The following is an 18909-nucleotide window of genomic DNA, read 5'->3' as shown; positions in this document are numbered from 1 at the left end:
GATTCTTCGGCCGGGGAATGGGAGGGTGTGCGTGAGGGGGTTGAGGCCTGGCAGGCCCGCCTTTCCCGTCCCCACAGCAAGGCCACGGGGCCTCATTGCAGCCTGTGAACCCCCGCTGCCCAAGCCGGGTGTGATGGCTCACACGTGCCCCTGAGCTGTGCCCACCTTGGCTGGCACCTGACCTGGGAGAGGGCAGGGTGCCTGAGGCAGAGCTGGAGGGAGGAGCCCCGGGGGAGGAGACATCCCCTGCCTCACCCCCCCGCCGTGTCTCCCCGTGGCACCTAGACCAGGAGAGAGGGTCAGTCAGAGGATGCAAGCTCCACTGTGGGGAAGCCCCTGGGAGGCTGGATGGACAGGCGGAAGAGACAGGGCCCCAGGATGCTCTCTGCCCCCTGCCCGGAACTCGTGCTCGGGGTGGACCCCCAGCCGGAGCAGAAAGCAGCAAGAGGGGACCAGGCGGGGCTGGTGCACATGAGACGTTAGAGGGGGGTCACGCTCAGGCTCCCCGGGGGTCCTTCCAGGCTGGCTGGGCACCCGTGTCCAGGGCTCTGCTCACCCGTGTCCGAGTTGGGGGAGGAGGCCAGTGAGAGCCGGGGGCCGAGGCTGCAGGACAGGCTCCCCCCTGATCTGGGCGATGACTACCGCGTTTCTGCTCCTTTCAGGGTATCACTGGTCCTTCCGGCCCGATTGGCCCCCCAGGCCCCCCCGGCCTGCCGGTGCGTATCTGGAGGGGCGTGTGGCTCCCTGGGTTGTTCTGGGGGAGCGGGGCGGGAGTGGCCACGGGGAAGCTGTGGGGCCCCAGGGTGGGGTCTGGGCCCCCCCCGGGTTTCTCTGCTCATTATCTCTGATCTGAGTTCTGAGTGATGGAAACCGGGAAGTGGGTCGCTGGGCCCTGATTTCAGGTGCGGGAGATGAAGGCGAGCCTCTGTCTCCAGGCTTTTTAGGGCATGTGAACAGTCCTCTGTAGACATTTTGGGGACAGTGAGGATAGCGGCCGGTCCCTTCTGGCCCTCGCCATCTGCACGAGCAGGGCCAGCCTGGCCCAGACGTGAGGACCTGGGGTCCCGGCTTCCAGGCACCAGCCTGGGGCCTCCCCTTGCAGCTGGGAGACCCAGGACACGTCCTCGAGCCTTGAATTGCTTCTCGCCCAAACCAATCAGCCTCTGAGCCCCACCTAGGCCTGGGTCCACATGGCCGAAGGTGGCCCTAGCTTCTCTGCCACTGGCCCTGTAGCAGGCTGTCGGGAGGGGCTGGGGGCTCCACGTCAGGGTCTCCGGGGCCTCCACGCCCCTGTTGCTTCTCACGCCGGCTGCTTGAGCTGCGATTTCCCTGCTGGGGGGGGGGGGCTGGGCTGAGGCCCACAGGACCCCCAGCCTTCGTGTGGGTGAACGCCCCCCCACCTGCCTCCCTGTGAAGCAGGTGCAAGCTCGGACTCCTGGGAGGGGCCGTGGGTAGAGGAGGAGGGCCCAAGGGAGGCAGGGCTGTGGGGGTGCGGGTCACAGCGGGGGCCTGGGGGGAAGGGGCCGCCCCCCACTTACGCCCTGCCCCTCTCCACAGGGTCCCCCTGGTCCAAAAGGTGCTAAGGGCTCCTCGGTAAGTGGCATCACCCTGACCAGCCCCTGGGCCCAGGGTTGGAGGGGGTACAGCTGTGGGCTGAGAACCTCCCGGGGTCCCCCGTCCCCCTTGCCTCTCGAGGCTGGTGGTTGATGCCCCTCCCCTGGGGCCGGCCTGCCCTGCACCCGCCTCCAGCCTGAGTCACCTCAGACCGCAGCTCCCTGTGCCCAAGGAAGGGCTTTGCCCCCCAGGCTTCCCCTCAGGTGTCTGGTTCTCACATCTGCAGCTGGGGGGCGCCCAGCACGTTCGATCGGCCCCTCTGCCCTCTCCCCATGTGCTCCCGGGTATCGTTCCCGACCTCAAGGTGGACAGGTCCCGTCAGGCCTCAGTGACCATGAATGATTCTCTTTTCTTTCTCCGCAGGGTCCAACTGGCCCGAAGGGTGAGGCAGGCCAGCCAGGACCCCCTGGCCCACCAGTGAGTAGCCCTTGAGGACTCGGGAGCTGGGGGGGGGGGTCCCCTAATGCCGAGAGAATGTGGGAAGAATGTTTGTGTGGTTCGATCCCAAAACATTCTGAACAGTGTGTGATGTGTGGTGGGGCGGGGCCTGGCCCTGGACACAGGTCAGCCCAGGGCCCCTCGGCCTGGGAAGTCTGGTTGGGAAAGGAAGAAGGGTGAGCACACGCACGTGTGTGTGAGCACACCCACCTGCCTCTGTGTGAACAGGTGTGTGTGCATGCGTGTTTCGGGCAGGGGTCAGGCAGCACCGGGCAAGGCCCCGCAGGGTCGTGTGGAATGTTCCAGAGACATAGGAAAGGGAAGAAGAGCGTGCTGAGACGGACAGGGGCCTGCAGCTGCGGCCCTGCTGTGGGCCCTGCCCTGCCCCACCCACTGCTGCCCTTCTCTGCACCCAGGGCCCCCCGGGCGAGGTCATCCAGCCCCTGCCGATCCAGGCGTCCAGGACCCGGCGGAACATCGACGCCAGCCAGCTGATGGACGACGCAGAGGGCGAGCAGTACATGGACTATGCGGACGGCATGGAGGAGATCTTCGGCTCGCTCAACTCCCTGAAGCTGGAGATCGAGCAGATGAAGCGGCCGCTGGGCACCCCGCAGAACCCCGCACGCACCTGCAAAGACCTCCAGCTCTGCCACCCCGACTTCCCCGATGGTAGGGCGGCCGCGGGCCTGAGGACGCACGGAGCGGGCGGTGGCAGGGACCCATGCCTGGGCGGGCACGCACCTCGCTCAGGTCCCTCCTGTGGGGGGATGGGGGTGCAGGGGCCTCCGCCCCATCACCTGGCGAGGCATCGCAGAAGAGCGGGAAGCCGTCCTGGGAGAGGCGTGGGTCGCACGGAGCGGAGTCTAGTCTGAGTCAGTCGTTGTCGGGCGGGCCACGCGCTCTGCCGGGAGCCGGTGCTCCGCGTCTGTAAATGGGGGTGCAGCACGTCCCCGTCAGGACGTGCGCGCGGCGGCCGCGGGGCTCCGGCGGCAGCTGCGTCTGTGCGTGAGTCCTCGCGCTGGTGTTCGCTGTTGCGCCTGGGGAAGCACCGCTTAGGCTCCAGGATACCATAAAAGCGCAAACCAGCCCCGTGCTGCTGACTCTGACCCCACGTGCGTGAACTTCCGGGACCATTCCCGGAGCACCGCTGGGCTCCCAGCCACCCACAGGCCCAGCGGGGAGAGCCACCCTCCTGGGTACCCAGAGCCGGGCCCTGTGGGCCTCATGCTCTGGCTGTGCTTCTGGGGACCAGCCTGTCCCCGTGGCTCCATGGGCCCAGCAGGGACAGTGGGAGGCCCTTAGGGTCGCCCAGAGGGGGCCGTGCAGCCGCGCGAGGCCAGGCCGTGCCCGTGCTGGGCCACCCAGTGGCAGCTGCTTCTGTGCCATCAAGGGGGCAGCTCTCCCAGTCTGCCTCCCTGACCCTGACCCCGACCCCGACCCCGACCCCTACCCCGATCCTAACCCCAACCCGGACCCTGACCCCAACCCCGACCCCGACCCTGACCTTGACCCTGTGGTCCAGGCGAATACTGGGTGGATCCGAACCAAGGCTGCTCCCGGGACTCCTTCAAGGTCTACTGCAACTTCACGGCCGGGGGCTCGACGTGCGTCTTCCCCGACAAGAAGTCCGAGGGGGTGAGTGCCCGCCCCATCACCTCCTCTCCTGGGGGGGGCGGGGCTGGCCTGGGAATCCTGCTGTGCCACCTGTGAAACCAGGAAATGAAAACCAGTTCCAAAATTAAGGTTTCTCCTCCAGAAATAGACTTGAATTTCCTTCGAGGAGAAACTGCTAGTGATGGGACGGGCTTGGTGCGGTCTCGTGTGTGGAAGGTTGAGGAGGGCCTGGCGCATGGGTTTCTTCCCCGGACTGCCCCCGGAGCTAGGATTTCCACCACTGGTTGGTCAGATCCTTCCCAAAATGACCCTGTAGTCCTGACCTCAGACCCGCCTGAAGCCCGTGGAAGGCCTTGAAGGGCCAAGTAACCCAAACACGCCTTGTGGAAGGTGGCGTTTGCTGAGACTCTGAGTGGCAGCTTCTAGGGTGCTTGCTCCTGAGCGCAGTGGATTCCTTCATAGGCTGTTCAGTGAGGCTCTGATCCGTGGAGACTCTGTAAGGTGTCCATCTCAGTCGCCCGTGGTCTTTTAGAGGCCTCGCCTCTGTGGTGGTGTCTGTGTGTGTGGACAGGTGTAAACCAGCGTGTGTGGATGCTGAGTGGATGGCGTGTGGGTGGCGTGTAGATGGTGTGTGGGTGGCATGTGGATGGCGTGAGTGGCACGTTGATGGCACGTGAGTGGTGTGTGGAGTGTGGGTGGCATGTGGAAGGCGTGTGGGAGGTGTGTGGATGGCGTGTGAGTGGCACGTGGGTGGCATGTGGATGGCACGTGGATGGTGTGTGGGTGGCGTGTGGGTGGCATGTGGATGGCGTGTGGGTGGTGTGTGGATGGCGTGCAGGGACAAGCATGTGTGGCTGTCACGTGTTGCCTTCTCAAGCACACGTTGGAAGCTGGGCTCTCTTTGACCCAGGACAGCTGAGGAAGGAGGGCGAGGTCTCTAGCTGGGAAGATGGTGCAGTCTTGGGCCGTGGGGCCCTCTGCACCTCCTGGACACTCTCCTCCATGACATCATGCCCCGACGGCTCCCCGTCCCTGCCGCAAACCGAGGACGGCGGGTTCCTGGAGCCATGTGGGTCCAGGGTCACGCCCGGCACCCTTGTCCTCGACTCTCCAGCGGCCTTGACGCCCAGGGCCGCTTCCCTCGAGGGGAGCCGCCGCGGTGCCAGTCCCTGAGGTTCGCGATCCCCACGGGGGGCCCCAGGGCGCCGCAGGAACAGGCCCTGCGCTGACCGGGACACTGCAGGGACCCTGGCTCGTGCTCACTCTCCCCTGACCTGGGATTTTAAATCCTGGGGAAACGCACTCCCGACAGCAAGATCCCTGGGGTCATGAGGAAACCCAGCCCCCGGCCCTGCCTCTGACGGAGGCCCCGGGGGAAATGCAGGTGGAAAAAAGCTGTTCCACGTCCTTGCGTTGCTGTCTGTTTGCAGACGGCCTCACTGCCGGGGAGCCAGGGGAACCCCCAGGAGCCTTCCCGGGTGGTGGAGCCGGGCGGACGGTGGGCTTCAGGCACTGAGTGAGCCCCGCGGCTCCTTGCTCTTCCTCTGCTCATGTGCTGACCTCCACGGGCCCACGGGCTGGGGGCCTTGGGCGGGTGGAGACGTGCCCAGTCGCCCAGGCTGCAGGGACCCTAGGCAGCAGGAGAGGTCTGGGTGAGGCCCGCCCCTGCCCGCAGCCCCGCTCCTGCAGTCCTCACGCTAGCTGAGCGCAGCACCAAGAGCAGAGGTTCGGAACCCGGGGCAGGGTCCTGCGGGATGGAAGGCGGGCTGGACGCACTGGCCCTCCCCTGGGGCGACTGCTCAGGCTCCCCTGCACGAGCCAAGTTTAGGAGAGGAGCCGGGGATGGGGCCCAGGACCCGCGGCACAGGCAGAGGACCAGAGGGACAGCTGGGAACAGGCTGGACTCACGGGCGGTCTCCCCGGAGGGGATGCCCCGCTGCCCACTCAGCACACACACCACGGCTGCCACCAGTGCACGCACCACAGGCAGGAGGCGTGCGCGCCTCACCCCTGGCTGGACCCTGGAGGGGCTCCTGCCCGCGCTGTCCCCAGGAAGAGGCCTTGGAGATGAAGCCGTGCCCCTAGGCCGCCCCTAGATCGGGGGGTCAGACGAGAGGGTGCCCACCGGGTGCCCTCAGCGCGTCAGCAGTAACCGGCCCTATTGTTTTTCCTGTCCTCACTCGGGTGAGATGCGGGGGCAGCCGTGCGCCCACCCCTTCATTCATCCGCTCCAGGAACGTGTCTCTGCAGTCGCCAAGCGCAAGGCTCTGTACTTGGTGCTGGACACACGGAAGCGATCAGAAGCAAACTCTGATCCTGCCCGTGAGCTGGTGCTGACCCCTGGAAAGCGCCAGGGCCAGTGGTCACAGGCCTGTCCCGGGGCGGGCGCCAGCTCCAGGGGAGATGGGGCGCTGGAAGGGCTGGCCCGCCATTGCAGTTGCTCCACTCGGCAGGGAGACTGCGCACCTGCGTCTCGAGGAGGCAGCAGTAACGCTCTCGTTCTCTCTGTTTCTCTTTCTCCCGCCTCCCCCCTCGATGTTTAGGCCAGAATCACTTCTTGGCCCAAAGAAAACCCGGGTTCCTGGTTCAGTGAGTTCAAGCGTGGCAAACTGGTAAGACGGCCGCCGCCGAGCTGCGGTGTGGTTTAGACCCGCCCGTTTCGTATCTTGCAGAGTAAGATGGCCCGCTGGCCCAAAGAGCAGCCCTCCACCTGGTACAGTCAGTACAAGCGGGGGTCGCTGGTAAGTGGCCCGGGGCTGCCTGCTCGCGGCTCGGCCTGGCTCGGCTCTGCATGGACGGACCCCCAGCGCCGCACCTGCTCTCGCCCTTTGGCCAAACTGCTGTGCTGCCGTGACCGCCAGGCTCAGGCTGGCCCCTCCTGCCGCGCCGACAGGGGTCCACTCTAGCCGAGGGCAGCCGGACGGCTGTCTGATCAGGTGGAGGGCGTGAGGCTGGCTTTCAGAGCCCCCGGCTGGGTGCTGCCAGGAACCGAGACCACAGACCCCAGGAGTGGAGGGTTTATTTAGCTCAGTCCTAGTGGGCAGCTCAGATGGCGTGGGCCCTGGCCCGTTGAGCCGTCCAGCCCCTCCAGGGTTCGTGCCCCGTGCCCCGCCCTTGCTGCGGCTGGGCCGAGGGGCCACAGGCTCCTCCGCTGTGTCACACGCGGCCGTGCTAGTCCCCAAGCGAACTTGCGGGGACCCAGTCTTACATGGTCTATCCGGAGTGCAGGCAGCTGGCCCCCCTCGGAAGGACTGGGCTTGGTGGGCCTCCAGGGGTTGAGAGGCTGAGGCCCGTCGCACCCGATCCCCTGGGGCTGTGACTGCTTCCGCCCGGGAGGGCGTTTTCCCAGAACGTTCTGGGCCTTTGACTCGGGCCCGTTTCTGGGGCCCAGTGCAGGGTTCTGTGCCCCTTCCGATGAGCTCAAGGCCCAGGTTCCAGACACGGCCACCCTGCAGGTGCCACCAGAGCCCCTCGCTTCCTGCGTCCCCTCCTCCGCCAGGGTCTGCCCGGCGGCCCTGGGAGGACGAGCTTGTCTCTCAGAAGCAGCTCTCGGGTCCACGGCGTGGGCCTGACCCTCTGCCCTCGTCGGCTTCCTAGGGGCCCAGGGCCGCTCTCCCCCGGGACTCAGAGTGGGGCCTCCCAGCGGTCCACCCTGGGGACCCTGATCTAGACCCCAAGGTGCTGCGTGCTCAGTTAACAGCTCACGCCCCGTGCGCTCAAACCCCGGTCACCGAAGCTCTTTCCAGATACAAAGTCTGCGCTCGCCTTGCCTGGTCATGGGCTTCGTCTGTCTGTGCGGACACCCAGGCACCCTCTCCCCTCCCTCCTGCTGACTCTCCTTCCCACGCCGCCTTGGGGCTGTCCTCAGGACAGAGCCTCTGGCACGCAGAAGGACCTGAAGTGGGTGCCCCCTTGGGAGGGCAGTGCCCGGGGCACTTGAGCCCTGCGGATGCTTGTGGGTGGGCGCAGGACTTAGGAGGAGGAGGGGCCGGGGCCAGGTCCCTTCTGCAGCCGTGCTGGTGAGCTTCTCCAGACGGGGCCCTTCACCCCCACGCCCACCGCCTGATTCTGCAGACGAGGGCGCAGAGCACCCCCTCTCAGCCGCCGGCCCGAGCCCACTCCTCCTTGCGTCCTGCTTCACAGACAGCTGACCAAGGCCAGGGAGCTGGGACGGTTCCGGGGACGGCCGCACATCCCCGCCATGTTCCGGCCGCATCGTCTCTAGCTGCCTGTGACCGTCGCAGTGGGCGTCACAGGGCGTAGATGCAGGTCCCCCCTCCCAGAGAAACAGGCGCTTTTCTGGGCCGGCTGCTCTGGGCGTCATGAAGGGGACGCTGCACAGCCCCTTTCCCCAGGAGGGGAGGGGCTCACCCAGGGCTCTGGGATGCCAACGTGGGGCTCGGGGTGGGCGGAGCCCGGGCCTCACCCTGCCTGGCTCTGGAGCTTCAGGTCCTTCTGTGTCCAGCACTGCCCCCTGCCTCTCTGCGCATGCCTCCTGCCTCCAGTCAGTCACCTTCCCTCCAGGAGGAGCGCCCGACGGCCTGGACCGCGGTTGGTATCCCCTCTCTCTCCTCAAGGTCTAGCTGGAAGTTGGCGGCCGGCGGCCACGTGGGGAGCTGGCTGGCCGCTCTGCGCTCTTCCCGCTCGGGTGGGGAGGAGCAGGAGGCCAGGCCTGGCTAGCCGCCATCAGCTGTCCTCACACAAAGATCTCTAAATACACGGACAGTATCGACTTCAAGTCCCCCTCGTGTGATCAGCACAGGTGTTTGGGGGCCCTTCCCGTGGATTTCCACGTAGAGCAGACTGTCCGTAATCCCTTCTGGCTCTTCTTGGTTCCTGAGCATTTACGCTTGGCTCCAACCCTCTGTTGGACAGAGCTGGCCACAGGCGTCCCCGGCCAGGGGCAGGCATCCTGGCACCAAGCTGCCTCTGTGTGCTTGGGGGCAGCTAGTGCACCTCCCTGGCTGAGCCGGGCGCCGGGGTCTGAGGTAACACGGAGGTGAAGCAGCCGTGTGTCGGGAGGACCTGGGGTGTCAGGCCCTGACGTTCGCCCGCCCCCTGTCTGATGGGGACCCAGGACGAGCCGAGCTCCCTCTGCTGGGTTTGAGAGGAGGGTCTTCGGGGATGGAGAGACCTGCCTCATCCCAGGGGTTTGGGAGCCCCCGCCCCTGCCGGGTGTAGCAGCTCACAGAGCCGCCTCTGAGAAAGTGCAGAAGCTGATCTGTCCCTCGGGGCGCCCGGCACTGGCCCGCTGAGTTCCCGGCCCGTGACGCCGAGGAGTCACTTGGGAACCAGCCTGCCCTCGCTCCCGGGTGTCTCGCCCCGACTTCGGGCTGCCCGCTCACATGGGCAAGGCTGACCCCTGACCCCTAGGCCTCCACACCCGTTGTGCTCTCCCCTGGGTCCACACCCAGGGAGGGGGTAGCAGAGGCCTTTCCCTGTGCTCAGGGAAGTGCCCAGTCCCTCCAGGCTTCTGGCTCTCGGCCATATGGCCCGTGACCCTCTCACAGGCTGGTCCTCCTGTCTGCTGGCCAAGCACCCCATACCTCATGTCCAACTGGCCTGTCCCTCTCCGAGGCCTCCTGCCCTTTCTGTGTCCAGTTCTCACGGCCCCGGTCAGGTCTTTGTACATCACGGCGACCAGCCAGTGGTCAGCATCATCTAATGAGCACCTTCCTATGCTGAGCTCAGGGCCCAGAGACAGGGATGTGCACGTCAAGCTCCTGTGCTCAGGGTACTCTTGGTCCAAGGAGGGCCAGCGACCAGACCCCAGGGACCCCCAACACAGGAGTCCAGTCCTGGTGTGGAGGGCCCTACAGCCAGTAGGAAAGACGGACACTGAGCCAGGCCACCTTGGGCGAGGACGTCTAACCCAGGCAGGCTTCCTGGAAGAGAATGCATATGAGTTGGGCCCCAGAGGCAGAGTAGGGACCAGCCAGGCAAGGAGTGGGTGGGTTACTTGGGTCCTTGAAGGAAATGAGGCGGGGTTCACTGTGTTCAAGGGAGCCCCCCAGAGAGCCAGCAAGTGCTGGCCCGGGGACCCGGGTGTGTGGCTTGTTTCCAGGTGGGGCCCTTGGCATGGCCTGCACTCCAGAGGAGACAGCTCCAGGCTGAAGCTCCCAAGCCCGCCCATGTGGACGAGGGGCCTTGCGCGACCGCGTGTCCCCGCCCTGCTGAGCCCCCCTCCTGTCACCCTGCAGCTCTCCTACGTGGACGCCGAGGGCAACCCCGTGGGCGTGGTCCAGATGACCTTCCTGCGGCTGCTCAGTGCCTCCGCCCACCAGAACATCACCTACAACTGCTACCAGTCGGTGGCCTGGCAGGACGCCGCCACGGGCAGCTACGACAAGGCCATGCGCTTCCTGGGCTCCAACGACGAGGAGATGTCGTATGACAACAGCCCCTACATCCGCGCCCTGGTGGACGGCTGCGCCGTGAGTGTCTGTGCTGGGGTGGGGCGGGGCGGGGCGGGGCGGGGTGGGGCGGGCGGACGCCCGCGGTCGTTTGCTCGACACGAACTTCCTGGGCACCTGCTGTGTGCTGGGTGCTGGGTGCAGTGAGGGCTGGCCATGGCTGGTGGACGTGGAGTTCCGTAGCCCACAGCCGGGCCCTCCCGAGGTGCCGGAGTTGGAGAGGCTGAGCCCGGGTCCCTGACCGAGAGCCTGGGGTGCTGTGAAGTGCTCTTGGTCCGATTCGGAAGTTGAGACGCCTCCCCTTTGGGGAATGGCCGGAGCTGAGGCTGAGCCCGAGAACATGGCCACCCTGGGAGATATCTGCAGACAGCAGGCAGTGGAACTGCCCGATCGTGACATCCCCGGCCCACACTGGGTCCGCCCTCTGGGAAGGATGCTCTGCTCAGGCCCGAGAGGCCGGCCAGGGCTGGGCTGCCTTCACTCTTTGGACTTTGTGCTTGCCCCCCTGCACCCCTACATGTGCCTCCCAAGTGAGGGTCAGCCCCTAGAACTGAGCTGGGTCCTTCTGAACTGGGATACTGGGAAATGTTCAGTGCAGCCCTGCACAGGGCCCAGTCCTGGTAAAACCCTCAGATGGGTCTCCCGTGTGGCCTGTCCGAGGCTGGAGGTCGGGGGATCACCAGGAATCACTGTCCTGCTGGTCTTACTGCCCCCTCTGACATCGGACCACTGACCTCCCACCACCCGCTTCCAGAGACCTGCCAGAGGTCCCTGCCCAGCCTGGCTCCCTCGGGGACTTGGCTAGTGTAGGCTCTGCCCTGCTGGGTGTCCAGGGCCCACTGCGTGGTGCCAGCCTCTGTGGACACCCTCCTCTGGAAGGCGCCAGCCTCCCATCTTATGGTCGGGAAGCCCTTCCCTCCGTCCCAGGACCCAGTCCCAGTCGGGCCCTTCCCATGGATTTCCACATGGAGTAAACCATCTGCGATCCCTTCTGGTTCTTCTTGGTTCTGGAGGTTTTACACTTGGCTCCAACCTTCTTATTGAACAGAGTGGCCAGGGCGTGTGTCAGAGCTGGTCACAAGCGTCCCCAGCCGGGGGCAGGCATCCTGGGCACCAAGCTGCCTCTGCGTGCCTGCGAGCAGCCAGCGCTCCTGCCTCTGCATCCGCGTCCCATACTCTCGGGGCGTGTGGGATCTGAGGGTTCTCCCTAAGATCCGTCGAGGCGGTCTGGCCACCTGGCCAGCCTGGGGCATCTGGGCTGAGCCCAGCAGGCCAGCGGGAAGGCAGGTGCTGACCCACTGCTAAGAGCAGGACTCGGGTGGAACCAGACTCACATCTTGCCTCCTCCCTGGCTGCTCTGCTGGGACTGGCCTGGGCCTTTCGGCTGAGGAGCTCCAGTCCTTCTTCCCAAAAAACGATCTAGTTATAACCCCCAGGGTTCTTTGAGGATTAGAGGTGAGCGTGCGCAGGGCAGGCATGGGGCCAGGGTGCCCCATGGGGCAGCCTTCCCACCCCCAGATGCCCTGGCCCCTGGCCCTGGTGTGGGTCAGTCCTTTGGACCTGACCGTGGCCTGTGCAGAGCGGGTCCCTCCCTGAGGTCAGGGGATGCAGGGTACCCCGGGGAAAAGGACCCAAAGCTCCAGAAGCCCTGGTCGTCCAGCATCTGCTCACGTTCCTGACGCAAACCCCAAGCTGCTTCCAGAGGTCATGAGGCGCCAACTAAAACCCTGTCTCGTGTCTGCCTCCTACAAAAGAAGACAAGAATAGCACTGATTCATGGGGCTGCTCCGGGAGGAACGTGCCGGAGGAGCACTGAGCCGCCGTGAGCCCAGAATCATCGCCCTTCCTATTTTTGGGGCAGCTCGGGCTCCCGAGCGTGAGGCAGTCAGGTGTAAGAGGAGGAGAAATGAGGACTTGGGGAGGAGGGTCAGCCCTAGGACAGAGCCTGCAGCAGGGCTGAGCTCCCCGGCTCCCCTGGCAGAAAGGGAAACACTCTGGCTGGCCCATATGCATCACCTGGTAAAGGGCGGAGACTGGTTTTCCAGAAGAGGGGCCCTTCCCTGAAAGGATGCCGGGAAAACGCACCTGGGGTGAAGGGGCAGGTGGCATTGCCACGCGCACCTCTGGGGACAAGAGTGCCCGGCAGAGGGCCACCATTCTTCAGGATGGACAGTCACAGGTTCCGAGTCACAGAGGTCAGAAGGATCCGGCTCCTTGTCTCCACCCACCGAAGCCAGCCCTGCCACCCACGCACCCCGACCCTAAGACCCACGTGAGATCCAGGCCCTGAGCTGCTCCTTGAGAGAAGCACAGACCCAGTCGGCTGCTGTGGCTCCAGAAAGCCTGGCAATCACTGCCACGCTCCGAGCTGGTCCTCCGGGCACCTCCGGCGCAACAGCAAGACCTGGCATCGTGGAAATGTCTGTATCCAGCGCTTGACGTTTTTATTCCTGGAAAGAGTCTGTCTTTGAGAAGGTGGAGAGGTCGTGTCTAAAGAGAGTAACCCAGCTGATGGGGAAAATGGGCTTAGAGGGCAGGCAGGAGAGGGGACGCGAGGAGGCCCAGGCCGGGTGGAGCACGGAGCTGGGGCGCTGGGCGCTTCTGGAGGACGGCCTGCAGTGGCCGTGCTCTGCTCACCCCGTGCCACGCCACCGCCCGTCGTAAGTGCAGCCATGACTTGAAAGGTCACACCCCTCACAGGCACTCGTACCAGAGGCTCGAGGAACGCAGGCTTGGGGCAGAGAGGCCTGCCTCCCTGGAGGCCTGCTCAGTCCACATTGTAGTAAGGACCAGAGACACTGGGATTTGGACTCTGGTGTGGTGCGGCTGTGCAGCCTGATGGGCGGGGCCCGGAGTGCAGAGGCTCGAATCCCTGGACAGAGGCCCCAGGAGCCCTGCCACGTGAATCCCGTGGTTTATGCAGCTCCGCACACCCTGGGGGCCACTGCCAGCCCATGAGGGTCATTTATGCCTCAGGAGTAACGGGGTGATGGAGCGCAGTGCTCACAGAGGCCCCTCTGAGTGCTCTGATAACCGCAGCGCTGGGGCCCCGTCCATCCAGGAGGAAGCGCCTGCCAGCTTGGCACATGCTGCCATCCCTGGTGGGAGGAGGAGGCGGGCGCTGGTGCAGCCAAGGCCGCTTTGTGGAGGAGAGGCAAGCCGGGCTGCCCAGCTCCCCGTGACAGCGGAGGCCCATCAGAGGCCAGGGCGGCCGTCCGCTCGAGCCCCTGCTGGGTGGTGGTCGGACCAGGGCCAGAGCTGGGACAGAGGGATGGATGGACTCTGAACCGTGCTTGCTGGACGGAAGGGAAGGAAAGGGCTCAGCTTCGTCCCAGGGCTCCCTGCCTGGAGAGGCGAGGATGGCGTCCCCTCTGGGGGCTCTGAGTTCAGCCTCACTGCCCCCCAGTCCCTCCCAGCACCCACAAAGCTGCAGTGGTCCTTAGCCCCTTCCCTGGCAGTGGAGGGCTGGCTATTCCCCCCAGGCCAGGCCTCGGCCTGTCTGCTGGAAGCCCACGGCATCTGTGGCCTTGAGCTCCTGGCCGCTGGACAAGCCCTTCAGACTGTTGCTCAGAGGATGACTGTGACCCACGCGTGTCAGAATTGCCCAAGATACACCTACACGAGGCAGATGCCGCATCCCGCTCTCAGCCTCCTGAATCCTGTCTCCAGGACGGGCTGAAGCCAGCGGTGCTAACAAGCTCCCAGGAGGACACTTGACTCTGAAGTGTTGGTCCTGGCGTTAAAGCAGCCCTAGGCTGGCCCGCTGAGGGTGCTCCCTTCCTGTGAAAGCAGGGCCGAGGGGAGGCGAGTCTGAGGGTTGTGGAGATTCTGAAGGAAACTCAGAGCAGGTCGCTCCCAGGCTCAGTCCAAAGGCGCCTTCATGGAGGCCGGGTCGGGAACCCTGTTCCATGAGGCTCCGCCCATCCTCGGCACATCCATGGAGCAAGGGTACCCGTCCTCCAGTGGAGAAAAACGAGCTGCAGCGAGTATGGGAGTCATCCATTGCTTGTAACAAGTCACCCTCCAGATTTGGCACCTAAAATAGTGGATATCAGTCACCTGACTTAGTTTCGGAGGGTAACGAATGTGGGGGTGGCTCAGCAGGCTGGCTCTGGCCCAGCATCTGTCCTGGTCTGTTTGAGCTGCTGGTCAGATCACTGCTGACCCAGGGGCTTATCAACAGCACCATCACCCTTGCAGTGCTGGAGGCTCACGTCCGGGCCGGTAGGGGCCCTCCCCTGGGCTGCACGCGACCGCCCCACCTCCCCCCGTCCTCACACAGGGCTGCACACGGCCGCCCCACCTCCCCCCATCCTCACACAGGGTTACAAGCTAACACTCCACCTGCTTCTTAAAAGGGCATGAACCCCAGTCATGAGGCCCCATCCCAGTGACCTAATGACCTCGCAACACAGTCAGCCAGGGGGTAAGGCTTCCCCGTCAGGTCTGGGGCCGCACACAGTCAGTCCCTGAAGGTGCCTGAGGTTGCTGAGCGACTGACCCGTGAAGCTCCCTGCTGAGGCTGTCCTCACCAGGCGGGTGCCCCCTGAGGAGTGATCCACCTGGAAGTCAGGGGCCGGGGCCGTCCTGCAGCCTGCCACCCAGAGAGTGGAGGCCACCTCCTAGCAGCTGGACTCTCTGACCCCCTTGCCAGGGCCACATGGGGCTCCGGGGGCTTTTCACGGTCACCCAGGTGATGGTTATGGCCTCCCTGAGAGGGTCGTGCCCACACTATCCTGCTGGAGGGGCTCAAGGCCCCGGGAGGTGCTGCCTTCTCCCTGGACTAGTCACCCGTCGTGGGGGATTGGGTGGTGGAGGGACAGCCTCCCTGGGACCAGATCCCTCTGAGGCCGCGCCCGTTCTCAGGCGAGGCAGAAAAGACCACTGGTCCAGAACAGGCGGGTGGGCGGCGTCTGAGATGATCCCGGACCCTTGTCTTGGGGGCGTTGCCAGGGCGGGGCCAGCACATCCCTGACAGGCGTGTTGGTGCTCAGGGTTGGGTGTGGGTGGCTCTCCGTCCAGCGCGGACTTGCTCCTTCACCGCCTGCATTCTGGGGGACGCGGCCGGTGGGGGAAGGGAGCCAGCACTCCGGGGGGCAGTTCTGTACCCCCTGGGGTTCACTCTCCCACCCGGAAGGTGGGTCCATCAGGGTGGTGCTGGGCGGGAACCCAGATGCTCACGGGAGTGAGGCAGGTGGTTGGAGCTGGGGAGGGCTGACTCAACCTGGCTGGACTGCCCTGGGGCACATCCCTGGGGCTCAATGGGGGGTCCCAGCTGGCGGGGATGTAAGCGTGGGTCCCGATGGGCTGAGGACCCTCAGCACAGCCTCCCTATGCTGCGTCCTGCTCCCAAGTGTTGGGGCTGGATGGTGTCCTGGCGTGGGATGCCAGCTCCCACGGCGGTCATCCTGCTGGGGGCGGGTTTTGGAGCTAGGGAGGGCGTGGCGGGCGTGGACCGCCCTTGCTGACCCATCCTGCTCTCCCCCACCCCCTGCAGACGAAGAAAGGGTATCAGAAGACGGTTCTGGAGATCGACACGCCCAAGGTGGAGCAGGTGCCCATCGTCGACATTATGTTCAACGACTTCGGGGAAGCGTCACAGAAATTCGGATTTGAAGTGGGGCCGGCTTGCTTCCTGGGCTAGGAGCCGCGAGCCCGGCCCCAAGAGCAACCTCGTGACCTCAGCGCGCCGCCTGCGGGCATCCGGACAGTGAGGGCCCCTCGCCCCTCGCACGGCGCCGGCCCGCCCCCGCACGAGAGCAAAGGGAAAGAGCCGCGTCCGCGCCCCCACCCTGGAGCCGAATCACATGACCTAGATGCCCTGCAGCCGCCCGCTTCCAGCAGCCCCGGCCCGGCGACGCCGCGCTCCCTGGGAAGGGAGCGGGGCCCACGGGCCTTGCCCCCAGCCCGTGGATGGTCTTCACGGAGAAGGGTAGGGCTGCCGTATTTGGAGATCACGCCTTAAAAAAAATAAAATCAACTTGAAGATGTGTATTTTCCCCTGACCTTCAAACCTTTTTCCGAGGCCAGCCTTGTAAAGGTCACCCCGCCCTCCAGAGCCTCCGTTTTTAACAAGATCCATTCACAGGCCAAATGGCATCCTGTGTGTGCCTTTGCGATGGATTAAAGGTGCTTCTGTTTCTGTGAGTTTTAAGTAAATATCTGTATTGTATTGTCATACATGCTCAGTGTCCCTGACTTTCAGTCATGCCTGTGAACCCCGCTGCAGTCCTCCTGGGACCCCCGCCCGCTCCAGGACGTGTGATGAATTGGGAATTTGCCACAGGCAGCCAGCATTCACTCTCCCGTCGCCAAGCAGCTGCCAGTGCCCCTTTCAGACAAGCCTTTGATTAGCTCTGGATTTTTTTTTAAACGGAGAGAGAAAGAAAAAAGGATCTTATACTCTGTCTTCTCCACATGCACTTAGGCTTGAATTAATTTTAATTGCTCCCTTTTTCCATGTTTCTTCCTGCAGAGCCTGATGGGAGAATGTCCAGGGCAGGGAAACCGCATTTTCTGTCGATGATAATTCAATGAAAATTGGTGCTTATGTTTACACTCTTTTGTGGTGCTATGTGTTAAGATCTCCTTGAAGGTGACCCTGGGGCTGCCTGCTGGGCCTCATTCCCCATCTCTCTCCCTCCTGGCTCTCGCCGCCGCCACCATCTAGGTTTTTGCCACCTGCCCTCCCGTAGCCCTGCCCTCCTCCCAGACAGCAGCGACGCCGCTCCAGGCGGGGTACCACTCTTAGGCTGTGCGTCTGTGATCGGAAGACACACACACAACACGCGGACGCGTCCCGCGTGACCCACAGTGAAACGATGGCAGATCGTGTTCAGTTGCCGAACGTTTGTGGTGCTAACTTCTGCATTGTCGTCGTCGTTGTGTTGTTGTTGTTGTTGTTTGCAAGGACTGAATCGAGGCAGCACGTGGCCTTCAGCGGGGCTGCCCTCCGTGTGGCCTCGGCAGACAGACAAATGTGCAATGAACTCGGTGAGTCCCGCCGGGGTCACCAGCTGTGCCTTACCCCCATGAAAGCAATTTGGATTTCCGTCTGCAAATGTGTTGGGCGTGGGTCTCAGCTGCTTGGGTGCTCGGGCCAGCCAGGCTCCGCCCGGTACTGGTCCTCCTCACCGCGCGAGGGCGAGGACTTGCTGGGCTGGCAGGAAAGGTGATTCCTTTACTGTGAAAAGCTGCCCTTGTGCAATGCCCTTTCCTGCCAGGATGGGAGAAGCGAGACGGGCCCTGGGGCCCTGTGCAGCCCCCTCAGGAGGAGTTGTGACAGGTCCCAGCCCTGGTGCTGTTCTCCGCCCACCCTGCCCCATCGGACCGTGGTTCCAGCTTAGGAAACCGCAGCAGAGCATCCCAGGAGTAACAATACCCACCACCACCACCACCACGAAGAGTTCCCAAATCCCCTAGAAATTGAGTCTTGCTCTTGCCAAAGAAAAGTCTGGCTTTGAGATTCTTCCGCACCCAGGATGCCAGCGTCTGCCAATGACCCTGCCCTTCATCTCTTCAAAGGAAAAGCCATATCGGGTCGTTGCCACAGGGCGCCCTGTGGGCTTTGTCTAGGTCATGTGATTCCATTTTGATTTCTCATCCCACCAAGTTCTGTCAATCTGTCCTCCGTTGGTCCCTTCAAAGCTGTTGTGATTTGTACTGAGTCAAAACATGTCCCATTCTCCCCAGACCACTCAGCTACGATGTATTGCAATAAAATTACTTCTTATATTTGCAGAAATTCTTTTGGTGTAATTTTATTTTTTCCCCTCATCTATATAATTGGACAGAGGTTGATGAAGAGAAAAGGAGAATGGTCAAAAGAAAACCTACGGTGAATATTCTAGGACATTAGGCCCTTTAAGATAGGATGTCAAGCGACACACTGTACACTTCCCGGAAACCCAATAGACGTGTTCACACGTTTCCACTGTAATGCCCAGGAAAGGGTATTTTAAAATATTTTAAACCTGTGTAACAGAGGAATAATTGTAATAGTTTTTCAATAAATCAAGATGACTGTTTCCACCGTAAATAGATGTGATCGGCTGTCTTCTTAAGTGTGACCAGGGCCTTCCCCTGCATTAAACCAATGTGTGACCCCAATCTCAGGACGGTGGAAACTCTCAAAACCCTCATCATGGTCACAGTGGAAGGAAGGCATGGGCCAGACCATCGGCCAAAGGAGCTCCTCCTCAGAAGCAGCAGCAGGGGGCACTGGGCAGAGCTGTGCCCTGAGAGGCCTTGGGCTGTGGCCAGAGCTCAGCCTCCCGCCTCGTGGGGGAGTTTCCACAAGCCTTGGTCCTTCAGACCCTGACTGCCCTGCAGGGGTGCCAGGTCCCCAGGCTGCCGCTTCTGCTGTCCAGCTAAACAGAGAAAGACAATCCTGCCTGGCCCCCTGGCTCGTGACAGCCGATGCCGAGAGGGAGTGGCGTGTGGCTCTGGCGGTCTCGGTGGTTCCCTCTTGCATCTCAGCAGCCATGTTCCTGGGGTGACTGTGTCTCCAGCGAGCATGTTCCCGGAGGGAGACCCCAGCCCGACCACCAGGAACTTGCAGCTTGAGCAAGAAACAAGCAACTGTTCGTCTCAGCCGTGGATGTGAGAGAGTGTGGTTACTGTCAAAGCCACTGGGTCCGTGGGCCATCGGCAAGAGCATCGGCCCCTTGGTAGGGATGCAGATTCCCGGGCCCCGTGGCAGACCTGCTGAACCGAGCAACTTGGGGGCAGCCCCGTAATCTGTGTTTCGACCAGGTTGGTAGGGGAGTCCTGGTGCTTGCTTGGGTTTGAGATCCACCAGCCTGGACGATCCCGGAGCAGAGGGGAG

General features: G+C 63.5%; 1 protein-coding gene across 3 annotated transcripts in view; it reads left to right on the top strand.

The window, feature by feature from the left end:
• COL5A1 (collagen type V alpha 1 chain) overlaps nt 1–17826 on the top strand; it is a 139719-nt gene extending 121893 nt beyond the window's left edge. Inside the window, exons 59-66 of one of the 3 annotated variants that reach the window (XR_011255039.1) lie at nt 663–716; nt 1558–1593; nt 1978–2031; nt 2469–2724; nt 3578–3690; nt 6213–6410; nt 9870–10103; nt 15580–16072. Coding sequence is in view for 2 of the 3 variants with exons in the window: in XM_069579805.1 (XP_069435906.1) it covers nt 663–716; nt 1558–1593; nt 1978–2031; nt 2469–2724; nt 3578–3690; nt 6342–6410; nt 9870–10103; nt 15580–15726 (963 nt within the window). In the remaining variant the exon portion in view is untranslated. Of the gene's footprint in view, nt 1–662; nt 717–1557; nt 1594–1977; nt 2032–2468; nt 2725–3577; nt 3691–6212; nt 6411–9869; nt 10104–15579 lie in introns of all 3 variants that reach the window. The other 2 variants (XM_069579805.1, XM_069579804.1) reach the window with 2 other exon arrangements.
• Nucleotides 17827–18909: the final 1083 nt, after the last annotated feature.

The sequence above is a fragment of the Ovis canadensis genome, chromosome 3 (genome assembly GCF_042477335.2).
Source record: "Ovis canadensis isolate MfBH-ARS-UI-01 breed Bighorn chromosome 3, ARS-UI_OviCan_v2, whole genome shotgun sequence".
NCBI lineage: Eukaryota > Metazoa > Chordata > Mammalia > Artiodactyla > Bovidae > Ovis > Ovis canadensis.
Note: the sequence above shows the minus strand (reverse complement) of the source record. Positions and strands in the feature narration are given on the sequence as shown.